This window comes from Ranitomeya variabilis, chromosome 7, assembly GCF_051348905.1.
Source record: "Ranitomeya variabilis isolate aRanVar5 chromosome 7, aRanVar5.hap1, whole genome shotgun sequence".
NCBI lineage: Eukaryota > Metazoa > Chordata > Amphibia > Anura > Dendrobatidae > Ranitomeya > Ranitomeya variabilis.
Genome location: NC_135238.1, coordinates 1,001,000 through 1,018,126, shown reverse-complemented (window position 1 = coordinate 1,018,126; position 17,127 = coordinate 1,001,000). Strand labels below are relative to the sequence as shown.

The window sequence follows — 17,127 nt, the reverse complement described above, 5'->3', positions numbered from 1 at the left end:
CAGTACAGAGATCTGTATAATGATCATTACACCTGGGCCACTGACAGGGACAAGGGGCATCATGTATGTCTACAGAAGAGAATGTTCACTCCTAATCACAGACTCAGATTCTTTACTGTAAGAGCACTGAGACTATGGCACTGTCAGCCACACGATGTAATGGATGATTCAGTAGTACAGGAGACCAGATGCCTTCCTTTATAATAGATTATGGGCACTGAATTTTGTGATGGACGTTGAAGCCACAAACATGTCTGGTCAGCATATGTGGAGCGAGAAAGGAACTTTTCTTCTAATATGTCGCCATTTGTGTCTGCCCCTGCGGGGGGTTGCTTTCTCTGTATCAGTATGTTAGGATAGAGGATGAACTCTGTAGACTTATGTTTACTATCAATCTTAAAAATTAGGAAACCACGAGTACAGGAAGGGAAGTAGAGTGCGGGCGGGCGCAGGGAGGAAGGAGGAGGGCGCGGCTGGGCAGGTGTGGCTGGGCTTGGTAGGAGGAGATGGGTGCGGCTTGGTAGGAGGATGTCGCGCCTTGGTAGGAGGGCAAGGCTTAGTAGGAGGAGGAGGGCGCGGCTTGGTAGGAGAAGGGCGCGCCTTGGTAGGAGGATGTCGCGCCTTGGTAGGAGGAGGAGGGCGCGCCTTGGTAGGAGGGCAAGGCTTGGTAGGAGGAGGAGGGCGCGGCTTGGTAGGAGGAAGATTAGTATAATAAACTCAATGTCCTCTTTCCATGGGTTGCGCACAAATCACTCTCGTCCTGTGAAAGGGAAGTATCATGACAGCGGCTACGTAGAGCAACATGGACCCACTGGCCTGGTCTTGACAAAAAGAGACCCTCTTGGTGAATTTAACTTTGGGTCTAGCAATGTTCTGGTGATCAAGGGTCCTCAGGATTTTAAGTTTCATGTGAAGGATTGAGGAAGAATCTTTATGGGACTGCTATGACTCCTTGCCCTTTCAACCAACTTTGAATGCGGTGCAGGACACCCAAAAATTAAATATTTTACTTTAAGGTTTTGTGCATTTAGCATGACAATATTGTGATAAAATCTAAAAATTGTTGCATTTATTTTTTCATATAAAAACCATAGTTACGGACCAGTGATGAGCGAGCGTACAGGGATGCAGTGTTATCTGAGCATGCTCAGGTGTTAGCCGAGTATAGTGGGGGGGGGGTTGTCTAATATGTTAGAGTCCCCACAGCTGCAACACATGGAGATTCCCTAGCAGCAGCGAATCATGCAGCTGAGGGACTCTATCACATCACTCAAGCATGCTCAGATATTGCTGTATCCCAGCACGCTCGCTCATCACTATGGCTGACATCGGAATACAGCTGTAACGTGCTGCCCCAGACAACACGGGGTAACGTGCCGCCCTGGAGAACATCACACATGTCTGCAGTCCCCTAGGAGTAGTCTCCTCGTGGCATTCTGCCATGCACAAGGGCATGTCGGATGGCCCATCGTAGACCAAACCTCTTCTTCTCTGTGGGGATCACATATGAGTTGGGCAATGGCAGAGCTCGTGGGAGAGGCAAAGGTGGTGCTGACATCATCCTCTCGCGGACCCCCCAGCAGAGCTCCTTCCTACTCTTTTCTACAGACCCCTGTAGGGCGTCCCAGCTTTGCTTGTATTCTTGGTAGCGTCCTACAGGATCTGAGCGCTGCCTGTACTGCTCAAGCAGGGAATATGGCGGGATACGGATGAAGGACTTCTTGGCTTGTGACTCGGCACACGAGAATCTGGAATCTTCTAGCTCGGACTCCGCAGAAAGCATGGACTCGTCACACACCTGTGCTTGGCCGTCCCTTCTCCTGCGTAGCACCTTGCGCGTTAGAGCTGGTGGCCTTGGTTTTCCGAGCACTTGAGCCCCCACTCTGACTGTGTGCTTCATGTAGGAGTCTATGGCTCCCCTGTGTGCACACTCCTGACTAGAAGCTGGCGCTGTCCATGCTGGAAGCTTGTCCCATTCACTCACAGACGTTCCACCATTCTCCTTCCCAACATCTGTGGTGTCTTCAAAGGATCCCAAGGAATCTTCCAGTGCGGCTCGGCTGCGCATCAGGTACTCAAGGTCTTCTTTGAATTGTAGAAGCCTTTGCTGGGGAACAGACGTGAATCCCAAAAGAGAGAGCTCAGAGCGCAGCTCCTCCTCCGAGACAGTCAGTGGAGCGCTACGGAGGGAGCTGTCCGAGGAAAGATCATGGAACCTGTGGGGGTTTGCGCTTCTGCTGGACAGAGACAGGTCGCTGCTCAACACTGACATCTTACACTGAAGAGATGACCCTAGAAAGCACAGGAGAATGGGAATCAAAGATGATCAAGCTGGTCACTCGCCCCAAGGTTCACATGCGCAATCATTGTCAAAGAGGAGCCATCAAAAAAGGGGACAGCCACAGGGTGGAGATATCAGAGAGGGAACAGCTACAAGGAGGAGCTATGGGAGAGGCAGACAGCCACAGTGAGAAGTTATCAGAGAAGACAGCCACAGGGAGGAGCTAACAGAGAGGGAGACCTCCACAGGGAGGAGCTACCGGAGAGGGAGACCGCCACAGAGAAGAGCTACCGGAGAGGGAGACCACCACAGAGAAGAGCTATCAGAGGAGAGGACAGCTACAGGGAGGAGCTATCAGAGGAGAGGACAGCTACAGGGAGGAGCTATCAGAGGACAGCTACAAGGAGGAGCTATGGGAGAGGCAGACAGCCACAGTGAGAAGTTATCAGAGAAGACAGCCACAGGGAGGAGCCAACAGAGAGGGAGACCTCCACAGGGAGGAGCTACCGGAGAGGGAGACCGCCACAGAGAAGAGCTACCGGAGAGGGAGACCACCACAGAGAAGAGCTATCAGAGGAGAGGACAGCTACAGGGAGGAGCTATCAGAGGAGAGGACAGCTACAGGGAGGAGCTATCAGAGGACAGCTACAAGGAGGAGCTATGGGAGAGGGAGACAGCCACAGTGAGAAGTTATCAGAGAAGACAGCCACAGGGAGGAGCCAACAGAGAGGGAGACCACCACAGGGAGGAGCTACCGGAGAGGGAGACCGCCACAGAGAAGAGCTACCGGAGAGGGAGACCACCACAGAGAAGAGCTATCAGAGGAGAGGACAGCTACAGGGAGGAGCTATCAGAGGAGAGGACAGCTACAGGGAGGAGCTATCAGAGGACAGCTACAAGGAGGAGCTATGGGAGAGGGAGACAGCCACAGTGAGAAGTTATCAGAGAAGACAGCCACAGGGAGGAGCCAACAGAGAGGGAGACCTCCACAGGGAGGAGCTACCGGAGAGGGAGACCGCCACAGAGAAGAGCTACCGGAGAGGGAGACCACCACAGAGAAGAGCTATCAGAGGAGAGGACAGCTACAGGGAGGAGCTATCAGAGGAGAGGACAGCTACAGGGAGGAGCTATCAGAGGACAGCTACAAGGAGGAGCTATGGGAGAGGGAGACAGCCACAGTGAGAAGTTATCAGAGAAGACAGCCACAGGGAGGAGCCAACAGAGAGGGAGACCTCCACAGGGAGGAGCTACCGGAGAGGGAGACCGCCACAGAGAAGAGCTATCAGAGGAGAGGACAGCTAAAGGGAGGAGCTATCAGAGGAGAGGACAGCTACAGGGAGGAGCTATCAGAGGACAGCTACAAGGAGGAGCTATGGGAGAGGGAGACAGCCACAGTGAGAAGTTATCAGAGAAGACAGCCACAGGGAGGAGCTACCGGAGAGGGAGACCGCCACAGAGAAGAGCTATCAGAGGAGAGGACAGCTACAGGGAGGAGCTATCAGAGGAGAGGACAGCTACAGGGAGGAGCTATCAGAGGAGAGGACAGCTACAGGGAGGAGCTAACGAAGATGGGACAGCCATAAGAAAGAGCTATCAGAGGAGAGGACAGCTACAGGGAGGAGCTATCAGAGGAGAAAACAGCTACAGGGAGGAGCTATCAGAGGAGAAAACAGCTACAGGGAGGAGCTATCAGAGGAGAAAACAGCTACAGGGAGGAGCTAACGAAGAGGGGACATCCACAAGAGAGGATAGCCACAGGGAGGAGCTATAGGAGAGGAAGACTGCCACAGGGAGGAGCTATTGGAGGAGGAAACCGCCACAGGGAGGAGCTATTGGAGAGGGAGACTGCCACAAGAGAGGATAGCCACAGGGAGGAGCTATTGGAGAAGGAGACTGCCACAAGAGAGGATAGCCACAGGAAGGAGCTACCGGAGAGGGAGCCCGCCACAGGGAGGAGCTACCGGAGAGGGAGCTCGCCACAGGGAGGAGCTACCGGAGAGGGAGCCCGCCACAGGGAGGAGCTACCGGAGAGGGAGCCCGCCACAGGGAGGAGCTACCGGAGAGGGAGCCCGCCACAGGGAGGAGCTACCGGAGAGGGAGCCCGCCACAGGGAGGAGCTACCGGAGAGGGAGACCGCCACAGGGAGGAGCTACCGGAGAGGGAGACCGCCACAGGGAGGAGCTACCGGAGAGGGAGACCGCCACAGGGAGGAGCTACCGGAGAGGGAGACCGCCACAGGGAGGAGCTACCGGAGAGGGAGATCACCACAGGAAAGGATAGCCACAGGGAGGAGTTATCAGAGAGGGGACAGGCAGGAGCTATAGGAGGGCAGACAGTTGCTTCGAGACAATGTTGAAGTTGGTTTCTTATTCAGCAGTTTTTTTTTCTGCTTTTTCCAGGTTTAGTGACAAAAATCCCAATAACAAACAAAGCAGCGAGGTGCCCGGTGTGAGTGTGGTGAGGAGGCCAGCGCAAATATGGAGGAAAGCGGCTGCAGAAATTAAAGGGAATCTGTCACCCCAAAATTCACCTATAAACTGCGGCCACCGACATCATTCTAGAATGCTGTAGATAAGCCCCAGATGTAACCTGAAAGAAAAAGAGGTTAGATTATACTCACCCAGGGGCGGTCCGATGGGCGTCGCGGTCCGGGGCCTCCCACTTTCATATGACATCCTCTTCTTGTCTTCATGCTCCGGTGTACTGATTTGTCCTGTTGAGGGCAGAGCAAACTACTGCAGTGCGCAGGGAAAGGTCAGAGAGGCCCAGTGCCTGCGCACTGCAGAACTTTACTCTGCCCTCAACAGGACAAATCAGTACACCGGAGCATGAGGACAAGAAGAGGACGTCATGGAATGAAGATGGGAGGACCCGGACCGCGACGCCCATCGGACTGGAACAGAACCGGGACCGCCCCTGGGGGAGTATAATCTAACCTGTTATGCTCATCTTTCAGGTTACATCAGGGGCTTATCCACAGCATTAAAGAATGAGATAAGCCCCTAATGGCCGTGGCCGCAGCTCATAGGCACTCACTCCGGACTCCCCTTCCCCCCCCCACGCACTCACTCCGGACTCCCCTTCCCCCCCCCCCGCACTCACTCCGGACTCCCCTCCCCCCCGCACTCACTCCGGACTCCCCTCCCCCCCGCACTCACTCCGGACTCCCCTCCCCCCCCGCACTCTCACTCCGGACTCCCCCCCCCCCCCCCGCACTCTCACTCCGGACTCCCCCCCCCCCCGCACTCTCACTCCGGACTCCCCCCCCCCCCCCGCACTCTCACTCCGGACTCCCCTCCCCCCCCCGCACTCTCACTCCGGACTCCCCTCCCCCCCGCACTCTCACTCCAGACTCCCCTCCCCCCCGCACTCTCACTCCAGACTCCCCCCCCCACACTCTCACTCCAGACTCCCCTCACTCCAGACTCCCCTCCCCCCGCACTCACTCCAGACTCCCCTCCCCCCCCGCACTCACTCCAGACTCCCCCTCCCCCCCCGCACTCACTCCAGACTCCCCTCCCCCCGGCACTCTCACTCCAGACTCCCCTCCCCCCGGCACTCTCACTCCAGACTCCCCTCCCCCCGGCACTCTCACTCCAGACTCCCCTCCTCCCGCACTCTCACTCCAGACTCCCCTCCCCTCCTCACTCCAGACTCCCCTCACCCCGCACTCACTCACTCCAGACTCCCCTCCCCCCCGCACTCACTCACTCCAGACTCCCCTCCCCCCCGCACTCTCACTCCAGACTCCCCTACCCCCGGCACTCTCACTCCAGACTCCCCTCCCCCCCTCACTCACTCCAGACTCCCCACCCCCCCTCACTCACTCCAGACTCCCCTCCCCCCCTCACTCACTCCAGACTCCCCTCCCCCCTCACTCACACCAGACTCCCCTCCCCCCCGCACTCTCACTCCAGACTCCCCTCCCCCCGGCACTCTCACTCCAGACTCCCCTCCCCCCTCCTCACTCACTCACTCCAGACTCCCCTCCCCCCTCTCACTCCAGACTCCCCTCCCCCCCTCACTCACTCCAGACTCCCCTCCTCACTCACTCACTCCAGACTCCCCTCCCCCTCCAGACTCCCCTCCCCCCCTCACACTCCAGACTCCCCTCCCCCCGTCACTCCAGACTCCCCTCCCCCCACTCACTTCAGACTCCCCTCCCCCCTCACTCGCTTCAGACTCCCCTCCCCCCCTCACTCGCTCCAGACTCCCCTCCCCCCTCACTCGCTCCAGACTCATCCTCACTCACTCCAGACTCCCCTCCCCACTCACTCCAGACTCCCCTCCCCCCCTCACTCCAGACTCCCCTCCCCCCCTCACTCCAGACTCCCCTCCCCCCCTCACTCCAGACTCCCCTCCCCCCCTCACTCCAGACTCCCCTCCCCCCTCACTCACTCCAGACTCCCCTCCCCCCCCTCACTCCAGACTCCCCTCCCCCCCCTCACTCACTCCAGACTCCCCTCCCCCCCTCACTCACTCCAGACTCCCATCCCCCCCTCACTCACTCCAGACTCCCCTCCCCCTCCAGACTCCCCTCTCCCCTCCTCACTCACTCCAGACTCCCCTCTCCCCTCCTCACTCACTCCAGACTCCCCTCCCCCTCACTCACTCCAGACTCCCCTCCCCCCCTCACTCCAGACTCCCCTCCTCACTCACTCACTCCAGACTCCCCTCCCCCCTCTCACTCACTCCAGACTCCCCTCCCCCCCTCACTCACTCACTCCAGACTCCCCTCCCCCCTCTCACTCCAGACTCCCCTCCCCCCTCACTCACTCCAGACTCCCCTCCCCCCCTCACTCACTCCAGACTCCCCTCCCCCCTCTCACTCCAGACTCCCCTCCCCCCCTCACTCACTCCAGACTCCCCTCCCCCCTCACTCACTCCAGACTCCCCTCCCCCCCGCACTCTCACTCCAGACTCCCCTACCCCCGGCACTCTCACTCCAGACTCCCCTCCCCCCCTCACTCACTCCAGACTCCCCACCCCCCCTCACTCACTCCAGACTCCCCTCCCCCCCTCACTCACTCCAGACTCCCCTCCCCCCTCACTCACACCAGACTCCCCTCCCCCCGCACTCTCACTCCAGACTCCCCTCCCCCCGGCACTCTTACTCCAGACTCCCCTCCCCCCTCCTCACTCACTCACTCCAGACTCTCCTCCCCCCTCTCACTCCAGACTCCCCTCCCCCCCTCACTCACTCCAGACTCCCCTCCTCACTCACTCACTCCAGACTCCCCTCCCCCCTCTCACTCCAGACTCCCCTCCCCCCTCACACTCCAGACTCCCCTCCCCCCGTCACTCCAGACTCCCCTCCCCCCACTCACTTCAGACTCCCCTCCCCCCTCACTCGCTTCAGACTCCCCTCCCCCCCTCACTCGCTCCAGACTCCCCTCCCCCCTCACTCGCTCCAGACTCATCCTCACTCACTCCAGACTCCCCTCCCCACTCACTCCAGACTCCCCTCCCCCCCTCACTCCAGACTCCCCTCCCCCCCTCACTCCAGACTCCCCTCCCCCCCTCACTCCAGACTCCCCTCCCCCCCTCACTCCAGACTCCCCTCCCCCCTCACTCCAGACTCCCCTCCCCCCTCACTCACTCCAGACTCCCCTCCCCCCCCTCACTCCAGACTCCCCTCCCCCCCCTCACTCACTCCAGACTCCCCTCCCCCCTCACTCACTCCAGACTCCCATCCCCCCCTCACTCACTCCAGACTCCCCTCCCCCTCCTCACTCACTCCAGACTACCCTCCCCCCGCACTCTCACTCCAGACTCCCCTCCCCCCCGCACTCTCACTCCAGACTCCCCTCCCCCCTCACTCACTCCAGACTCCCCTCCCCCCTCACTCACTCCAGACTCCCCTCCCCCCCTCACTCACTCCAGACTCCCCTCCCCCCCTCACTCACTCCAGACGCCCCTCCCCCCTCACTCACTCCAGACTCCCCTCCCCCCCTCACTCCAGACTCCCCTCCTCACTCACTCACTCCAGACTCCCCTCCCCCCTCTCACTCACTCCAGACTCCCCTCCCCCCCTCACTCACTCACTCCAGACTCCCCTCCCCCCTCTCACTCCAGACTCCCCTCCCCCCTCACTCACTCCAGACTCCCCCTCCCCCCCTCACTCACGACTCCCCTCCCCCCCTCACTCACTCAAGACTCCCCTCCCCCCTCTCACTCCAGACTCCCCTCCCCCCCTCACTCACTCCAGACTCCCCTCCCCCCTCACTCACTCCAGACTCCCCTCCCCCCCCACTCACTCCAGACTCCCCTCTCCCCTCCTCACTCACTCACTCCAGACTCCCCTCCTCACTCACTCCAGACTCCCCTCCCCCCCTCACTCACTTCAGACTCCCCTTCCCCCCTCACTCACTTCAGACTCCCCTTCCCCCCTCACTCACTCCAGACTCCCCTCCCCCCCTCACTCACTCCAGACTCCCCTCCCCCACTCACTCCAGACTCCCCTCCCGCACTCACTCCAGACTACCCTCCCCCCAGCACTCTCACTCCAGACTCCCCTCCCCCCTCACTCACTCCAGACTCCCCTCCCCCCCTCACTCCAGACTCCCCTCCCGCACTCCCCTCCCCCGCACTCCCATCCCCCTCCCCGCACTCTCACTCCAGACTACCCTCCCCCCGCACTCTCACTCCAGACTACCCTCCCCCCGCACTCTCACTCCAGACTACCCTCCCCCCGCACTCTCACTCCAGACTACCCTCCCCCCCGCACTCTCACTCCAGACTCCCCTCCCCCCGCACTCTCACTCCAGACTCCCCTCCCCCCCTCACTCACTCCAGACTCCCCTCCCCCCTCACTCACTCCAGACTCCCCTCCCCCCCTCACTCACTCCAGACTCCCCTCCCCCCTCACTCCCTCCAGACTCCCCTCCCCCCCTCACTCCCTCCAGACTCCCCTCCCCCCTCACTCACTCCATACTCCCCTCTCCCCCTCACTCCAGACTCCCCTCCTCACTCACTCCAGACTCCCCCCCCTCACTCCAGTCTCCCCTCCTCACTCACTCCAGACTCCCCTCCCCCCTCACTCCAGACTCCCCTCCCCCCTCACTCCAGACTCCCCTCCCCCCTCACTCCAGACTCCCCTCCTCACTCACTCCAGACTCCCCCCCCCTCACTCCAGACTCCCCTCCCCCCCTCACTCCAGACTCCCCTCCCCCCTCACTCCAGACTCCCCTCCCCCCCTCACTCCAGACTCCCCTCCCCCCTCACTCCAGACTCCCCTCCCCCCTCACTCCAGACTCCCCTCCCCCCTCACTCACACCAGACTCCCCTCCCCCCCGCACTCACTCCGGACTCCCCTCCCCCCCCCCACACTCTCACTCCGGACTCCCCTCCCCCCCGCACTCTCACTCCAGACTCCCCCCCCCTCACTCCAGACTCCCCTCCCCACTCACTCCAGACTCCCCTCCCCACTCACTCCAGACTCCCCTCCCCCCCTCACTCCAGACTCCCCTCCCCCCTCACTCCAGACTCCCCTCCCCCCTCACTCACACCAGACTCCCCTCCCCCCCGCACTCACTCCAGACTCCCCCCCCCGCACTCACTCCAGACTCCCCCTCCCCCCCGCACTCACTCCAGACTCCCCTCCCCCCCTCACTTACTCCAGACTCCCCTCCCCCCGGCACTCTCACTCCAGACTCCCCTCCCCTCCCTCACTCCAGACTCCCCCTCCCCCCCCCCGCACTCACTCCAGACTCCCCTCCCCCCGGCACTCTCACTCCAGACTCCCCTCCCCCCTCACTCACTCCAGACTCCCCTCCCCCCCTCACTCACTCCAGACTCCCCTCCCCCCCTCACTCACTCCAGACTCCCCTCCCCCCTCACTCACTCCAGACTCCCCTCCCCCCCTCACTCACTCCAGACTCCCCTCCCCCCCTCACTCACTCCAGACTCCCCTCCCCCCCTCACTCACTCCATACTCCCCTCCCCGCACTCACTCCAGACTACACTCCCCCCAGCACTCTCACTCCAGACTCCCCTCCCCCCTCACTCACTCCAGACTCCCCTCCCCCTCACTCCAGACTCCCCTCCCGCACTCCCCTCCCCGCACTCCCCTCCTCTCCCCGCACTCCCCTCCCCCTCCCCACACTCCCCTCCCCCTCCCCACACTCTCACTCCAGAATACCCTCCCCCCGCACTCTCACTCCAGACTACCCTCCCCCCCGCACTCTCACTCCAGACTACCCTCCCCCCCTCACTCACTCCAGACTCCCCTCCCCCTCACTCACTCCAGACTCCCCTCCTCACTCCAGACTCCCCTCCCCCCTCTCACTCCAGACTCCCCTCCTCCCGCACTCTCACTCCAGACTCCCCCGCACTCTCACACAAGACTCCCCTCCCCCCCGTCACTCCAGACTCCCCTCCCCCCCTCACTCACTTCAGACTCCCCTTCCCCCCTCACTCACTTCAGACTCCCCTTCCCCCCTCACTCACTTCAGACTCCCTTCCCCCCTCACTCACTCCAGACTCCCCTCCCCCGTCACTCCAGACTCCCCTCCCCCCATCACTCACTTCAGACTCCCCTCCCCCTCACTCACTCGACTCCCCTCCCCCCTCACTCACTCCAGACTCCCCTCCCCCCCTCACTCACTCCAGACTCCCCTCCCCCCTCACTCACTCCAGACTCCCTCCCCCCTCACTCACTCCAGACTCCCCTCCCCCCTCACTCACTCCAGACTCCCCTCCCCCCCTCACTCACTCCAGACTCCCCTCCCCCCCTCACTCACTCCAGACTCCCCTCCCCCCCTCACTCACTCCAGACTCCCCTCCCCCCCTCACTCACTCCAGACTCCCCTCCCCCCCTCACTCACTCCAGACTCCCCTCCCCCCCTCACTCACTCCAGACTCCCCTCCCCCCCTCACTCACTCCAGACTCCCCTCCCCCCCTCACTCACTCCAGACTCCCCTCCCCCCCTCACTCACTCCAGACTCCCCTCCCCCACTCCAGACTCCCCTCCCCCCCTCACTCACTCCAGACTCCCCTCCCCCCCTCACTCACTCCAGACTCCCCTCCCCCCCTCACTCACTCCAGACTCCCCTCCCCCCCTCACTCACTCCAGACTCCCCTCCCCCCCTCACTCACTCCAGACTCCCCTCCCCCCCTCACTCACTCCAGACTCCCCTCCCCCCTCACTCACTCCAGACTCCCCTCCCCCCCTCACTCACTCCAGACTCCCCTCCCCCCCTCACTCACTCCAGACTCCCCTCCCCCCTCACTCACTCCAGACTCCCCTCCCCCCCTCACTCACTCCAGACTCCCCTCCCCCCTCACTCACTCCAGACTCCCCTCCCCCCCTCACTCACTCCAGACTCCCCTCCCCCCTCACTCACTCCAGACTCCCCTCCCCCCTCACTCACTCCAGACTCCCCTCCCCCACTCCAGACTCCCCTCCCCCCTCACTTACTCCAGACTCCCCTCCCCCCGGCACTCTCACTCCAGACTCCCCTACCCTCCCCCCTCACTCACACCAGACTCCCCTCCCCCCGCACTCTCACTCCAGACTCGCCTCCCCCCCTCACTCAATCCAGACTCCCCTCCCCCCCTCACTCCAGACTCCCCTCCCCCTCACTCACTCCAGACTCCCCTCCCCCCTCACTCACTCCAGACTCCCCTCCCCCCTCACTCACTCCAGACTCCCCTCCCCCTCACTCACTCCAGACTCCCCTCCCCCCCTCACTCCAGACTCCCCTCCCCCCCTCACTCCAGACTCCCCTCCCCCCTCACTCCAGACTCCCCTTCCCCCCCTCACTCCAGACTCCCTCCCCCCCTCACTCCAGACTCCCCTCCCCCCCTCACTCCAGACTCCCCTCCCCTCCCCACTCCAGACTCCCCTCTCCCCTCCTCACTCACTCCAGACTCCCCTCCCCCCTCACTCAATCCAGACTCCCCTCCCCCCTCACTCCAGACTCCCCTCCCCCCTCAGTCCAGACTCCCCTCCCCCCTCACTCACTCCAGACTCCCCTCCCCCCCTCACTCCAGACTCCCCTCCCCCCCTCACTCCAGACTCCCCTCCCCCCCTCACTCCAGACTCCCCTCCCCCCCTCACTCCAGACTCCCCTCCCCCCCTCACTCCAGACTCCCCTCCCCCCCTCACTCCAGACTCCCCTCCCCCCCTCACTCCAGACTCCCCTCCCCCCCTCACTCCAGACTCCCCTCCCCCCCTCACTCCAGACTCCCCTCCCCCCCTCACTCCAGACTCCCCTCCCCCCCTCACTCCAGACTCCCCTCCCCCCTCACTCCAGACTCCCCTCCCCCCCTCACTCCAGACTCCCCTCCCCTCCTCACTCCAGACTCCCCCTCCCCTCCTCACTCCAGACTCCCCTCCTCACTCACTCACTCCAGACTCCCCTCCCCCCCTCACTCACGACTCCCCTCCCCCCTCACTCCAGACTCCCCTCCCCCCCTCACTCCAGACTCCCCTCCCCCCCTCACTCCAGACTCCCCTCCCCTCCTCACTCCAGACTCCCCTCCCCTCCTCACTCCAGACTCCCCTCCCCCCCTCACTCACTGCAGACTCCCCTCCCCCCCTCACTCACTGCAGACTCCCCTCCCCCCCTCACTCCAGACTCCCCTCCCCCCCTCACTCCAGACTCCCCTCCCCCCCTCACTCCAGACTCCCCTCCCCCCTCACTCCAGACTCCCCTCCCCCCTCACTCCAGACTCCCCTCCCCCCCCTCACTCCAGACTCCCCTCCCCCCCTCACTCCAGACTCCCCTCCCCCCCTCACTCCAGACTCCCCTCCCCCCCTCACTCCAGACTCCCCTCCCTCCTCACTCCAGACTCCCCTCCCCCCCTCACTCACTGCAGACTCCCCTCCCCCCTCACTCACTGCAGACTCCCCTCCCCCCCTCACTCACTGCAGACTCCCCTCCCCCCCTCACTCACTGCAGACTCCCCTCCCCCACTCACTGCAGACTCCCCTCCCCCCCTCACTCCAGACTCCCCTCCCCCCCTCACTCACTCCAGACTCCCCTCCCCCCCTCACTCCAGACTCCCCTCCCCCCCTCACTCCAGACTCCCCTCCCCCCCTCACTCCAGACTCCCCTCCCCCCCTCACTCCAGACTCCCCTCCCCCCCTCACTCACTCCAGACTCCCCTCCCCCCTCACTCACTCCAGACTCCCCTCTCCCCTCCTCACTCCAGACTCCCCTCTCCCCTCACACCAGACTCCCCTCCCCCCTCACTCACTCCAGACTCCCCTCTCCCCTCCTCACTCCAGACTCCCCTCTCCCCTCACACCAGACTCCCCTCCCCCCCTCACTCACTCCAGACTCCCCTCCCCCCTCACTCACTCCAGACTCCCCTCCACCCTCACTCACTCCAGACTCCCCTCCACCCTCACTCACTCCAGACTCCCCTCCCCCCTCACTCACACCAGACTCCCCTCCCCCCTCACTCACTGCAGACTCCCCTCCCCCCCTCACTCCAGACTCCCCTCCTCACTCACTCACTCACTCCAGACTCCCCTCCCCCCCTCACTCCAGACTCCCCTCCCCCCCTCACTCCAGACTCCCCTCCCCCCTCACTCACGACTCCCCTCCCCCCTCACTCACGACTCCCCTCCCCACTCACGACTCCCCTCCCCACTCACTCACTCCAGACTCCCCTCCCCCCCTCACTCACGACTCCCCTCCCCACTCACTCACTCCAGACTCCCCTCCCCCCTCACTCCAGACTCCACTCCCCCCTCACTCCAGACTCCCCTCCCCCCTTCACTCCAGACTCCCCTCCCCCCCTCACTCACTCCAGACTCCCCTCCCCCCCTCACTCACTCCAGACTCCCCTCTCCCCTCCTCACTCACTCACTCCAGACTCCCCTCCCCCCCTCACTCGACTCCCCTCTCCCCTCCTCACTCACTCCAGACTCCCCTCCCCCCTCACTCCAGACTCCCCTCCCCCCCTCACTCCAGACTCCCCACCCCCCTCACTCACTCCAGACTCGCCTCCCCCCTCACTCACTCCAGACTCCCCTCCCCCCTTCACTCCAGACTCCCCTCCCCCCTCACTCCAGACTCCCCACCCCCCTCACTCCAGACTCCCCACCCCCCTCACTCACTCCAGACTCCCCTCCCCCCTCACTCCAGACTCCCCACCCCCCTCACTCACTCCAGACTCCCCTCCCCCCTCACTCACTCCAGACTCGCCTCCCCCCTCACTCACTCCAGACTCGCCTCCCCCCTTCACTCCAGACTCCCCTCCCCCCTCACTCCAGACTCCCCTCCCCCCCTCACTCCAGACTCCCCTCCCCCCCTCACTCCAGACTCCCCACCCCCCCTCACTCCAGACTCCCCACCCCCCTCACTCACTCCAGACTCCCCTCCCCCCTCACTCCAGACTCCCCACCCCCCTCACTCACTCCAGACTCCCCTCCCCCCTCACTCACTCCAGACTCCCCTCCCCCCTTCACTCCAGACTCCCCTCCCCCCTCACTCACTCCAGACTCCCCTCCCCCCTTCACTCCAGACTCCCCTCCCCCCCTTCACTCCAGACTCCCCTCCCCCCTTCACTCCAGACTCCCCTCCCCCCCTCACTCCAGACTCCCCTCCCCCCCTCACTCACTCCAGACTCCCCTCCCCCCCTCACTCACTCCAGACTCCCCTCCCCCCTCCTCACTCACTCCAGACTCCCCTCCCCCCTCACTCCAGACTCCCCTCCCCCCCTCACTCCAGACTCCCCACCCCCCTCACTCACTCCAGACTCCCCTCCCCCCTCACTCACTCCAGACTCCCCTTCCCCCCTCACTCACTCCAGACTCCCCACCCCCCTCACTCACTCCAGACTCCCCTCCCCCCCTCACTCACTCCAGACTCCCCTCCCCCCCTCACTCACTCCAGACTCCCCTCTCCCCTCCTCACTCACTCACTCCAGACTCTTCTCCCCCCCTCACTCGACTCCCCTCTCCCCTCCTCACTCACTCCAGACTCCCCTCCCCCCCTCACTCCAGACTCCCCTCCCCCCCTCACTCCAGACTCCCCTCCCCCCCTCACTCCAGACTCCCCACCCCCCTCACTCACTCCAGACTCGCCTCCCCCCGCACTCACTCTGGACTCCCCTCCCCCCCCCGGGTTATTACAGTGCGGTATTTGCGGTATCACATTGTTGCCGGTGACCTCCGCTCTGCGCTGCTCTTCTTACCGCGGCTCCTGCTGCTCTCGCTCCGCCTGACCCGCCTGTGGTAACGGCCGCTCTCAGCCTGCTGACGTCACCGGGCAGCGTCCTTCAATACTGCGGTCTCTTGGCAACCAGGTGACGTCATCAACAGGGGCCGGAAGATTTCGTGAGCAGCAGTGTGACGTGTGCGGCGGCCGGAGCACGGTGAGTCATGTGATCAGTGTGCAGACCGGGCACCCCGTATATACAGCGCAGGGAGGAGTCGGGGCACCCCGTATATACAGCGCAGGGAGCAGTCGGGACACCCCGTATATACAGCGCAGGGAGGAGTCGGGACACCCCGTATATACAGCGCAGGGAGGAGTCGGGACACCCCGTATATACAGCGCAGGGAGGAGTCGGGACACCCCGTATATACAGCGCAGGGAGGAGTCGGGACACCCCGTATATACAGCGCAGGGAGGAGTCGGGACACCCCGTATATACTGAGCAGGGAGGAGTCGGGACACCCCGTATATACAGCGCAGGGAGGAGTCGGGACACCCCGTATGTACAGCGCAGGGAGCAGTCGGGACACCCCGTATATACAGCGCAGGGAGCAGTCGGGACACCCCGTATATACAGCGCAGGGAGGAGTCGGGACACCCCGTATATACAGCGCAGGGAGGAGTCGGGACACCCCGTATATACAGAGCAGGGAGGAGTCGGGACACCCCGTATATACAGCGCAGGGAGCAGTCGGGACACCCCATATATACAGCGCAGGGAGGAGTCGGGACACCCCGTATATACTGAGCAGGGAGGAGTCGGGACACCCCGTATATACAGCGCAGGGAGGAGTCGGGACACCCCGTATATACAGCGCAGGGAGGAGTCGGGACACCCCGTATATACAGAGCAGGGAGGAGTCGGGACACCCCGTATATACAGCGCAGGGAGGAGTCGGGACACCCCGTATATACAGCGCAGGGAGGAGTCGGGACACCCCGTATATACTGAGCAGGGAGGAGTCGGGACACCCCGTATGTACAGAGCAGGGAGGAGTCGGGACACCCTGTATATACAGCGCAGGGAGGAGTCGGGACACCCCGTATATACTGAGCATGGAGGAGTCGGGACACCTCGTATATACAGCGCAGGGAGGAGTCGGGACACCCCGTATATACTGAGCAGGGAGGAGTCGGGAAACCCCGTATATACTGAGCAGGGAGGAGTCGGGACACCCCGTATATACAGCGCAGGGAGGAGTCGGGACACCCCGTATATACAGCGCAGGGAGGAGTCGGGACACCCCGTATATACTGAGCAGGGAGGAGTCGGGACACCCCGTATATACTGAGCAGGGAGGAGTCGGGACACCCCGTATATACTGAGCATGGAGGAGTCGGGACACCCCGTATATACTGAGCATGGAGGAGTCGGGACACCCCGTATATACTGAGCAGGGAGGAGTCGGGACACCCCGTATATACTGAGCAGGGAGGAGTCGGGACACCCCGTATATACTGAGCAGGGAGGAGTCGGGACACCCCGAATATACTGAGCAGGGAGGAGTCGGGACACCCCGTATATACAGCGCAGGGAGGAGTCGGGACACCCCGTATATACAGCGCAGGGAGGAGTCGGGACACCCCGTATATACTGAGCAGGGAGGAGTCGGGACACCCCGTATGTACAGAGCAGGGAGGAGTCGGGACACCCCGTATATACAGCGCAGGGA

At 62.8% G+C, this 17,127-nt stretch overlaps 2 protein-coding genes across 3 annotated transcripts in view; one reads left to right on the top strand and one right to left on the bottom strand.

Annotated features, from left to right (window-relative positions):
• Nucleotides 1–242: 242 nt before the first annotated feature.
• On the bottom strand, nucleotides 243–15,611 carry HYLS1 (HYLS1 centriolar and ciliogenesis associated). 2 transcript variants are annotated; one of them, XM_077273593.1, is made up of 2 exons: nucleotides 15,432–15,611; nucleotides 243–2,292 (listed from the first exon to the last, which is right to left on the bottom strand). In XM_077273593.1, exon 2 carries the CDS (start codon nucleotides 2,270–2,272, stop codon nucleotides 1,412–1,414), a length of 861 nt encoding a protein of 286 aa, XP_077129708.1. In that variant the 5' UTR covers nucleotides 2,273–2,292; nucleotides 15,432–15,611; the 3' UTR covers nucleotides 243–1,411. The 2 variants fall into 2 exon arrangements, with proteins under 2 accessions (XP_077129708.1, XP_077129709.1); XM_077273594.1 differs by having other exon boundaries at nucleotides 15,370–15,502.
• Nucleotides 15,485–17,127, top strand: part of PUS3 (pseudouridine synthase 3) — a 66,554-nt gene continuing 64,911 nt past the window's right edge. Inside the window, exon 1 of the mRNA XM_077273590.1 lies at nucleotides 15,485–15,611. The gene's annotated coding sequence lies outside the window, so the exon portion shown is untranslated. The remainder of the gene's footprint in view (nucleotides 15,612–17,127) is intronic.

Bases quoted from the DNA above. Each gene is read 5' to 3' on its own strand.
- HYLS1 (XM_077273593.1), bottom strand. From the start codon at position 2,272: ATGTCAGTGTTGAGCAGCGACCTGTCTCTGTCCAGCAGAAGCGCAAAC.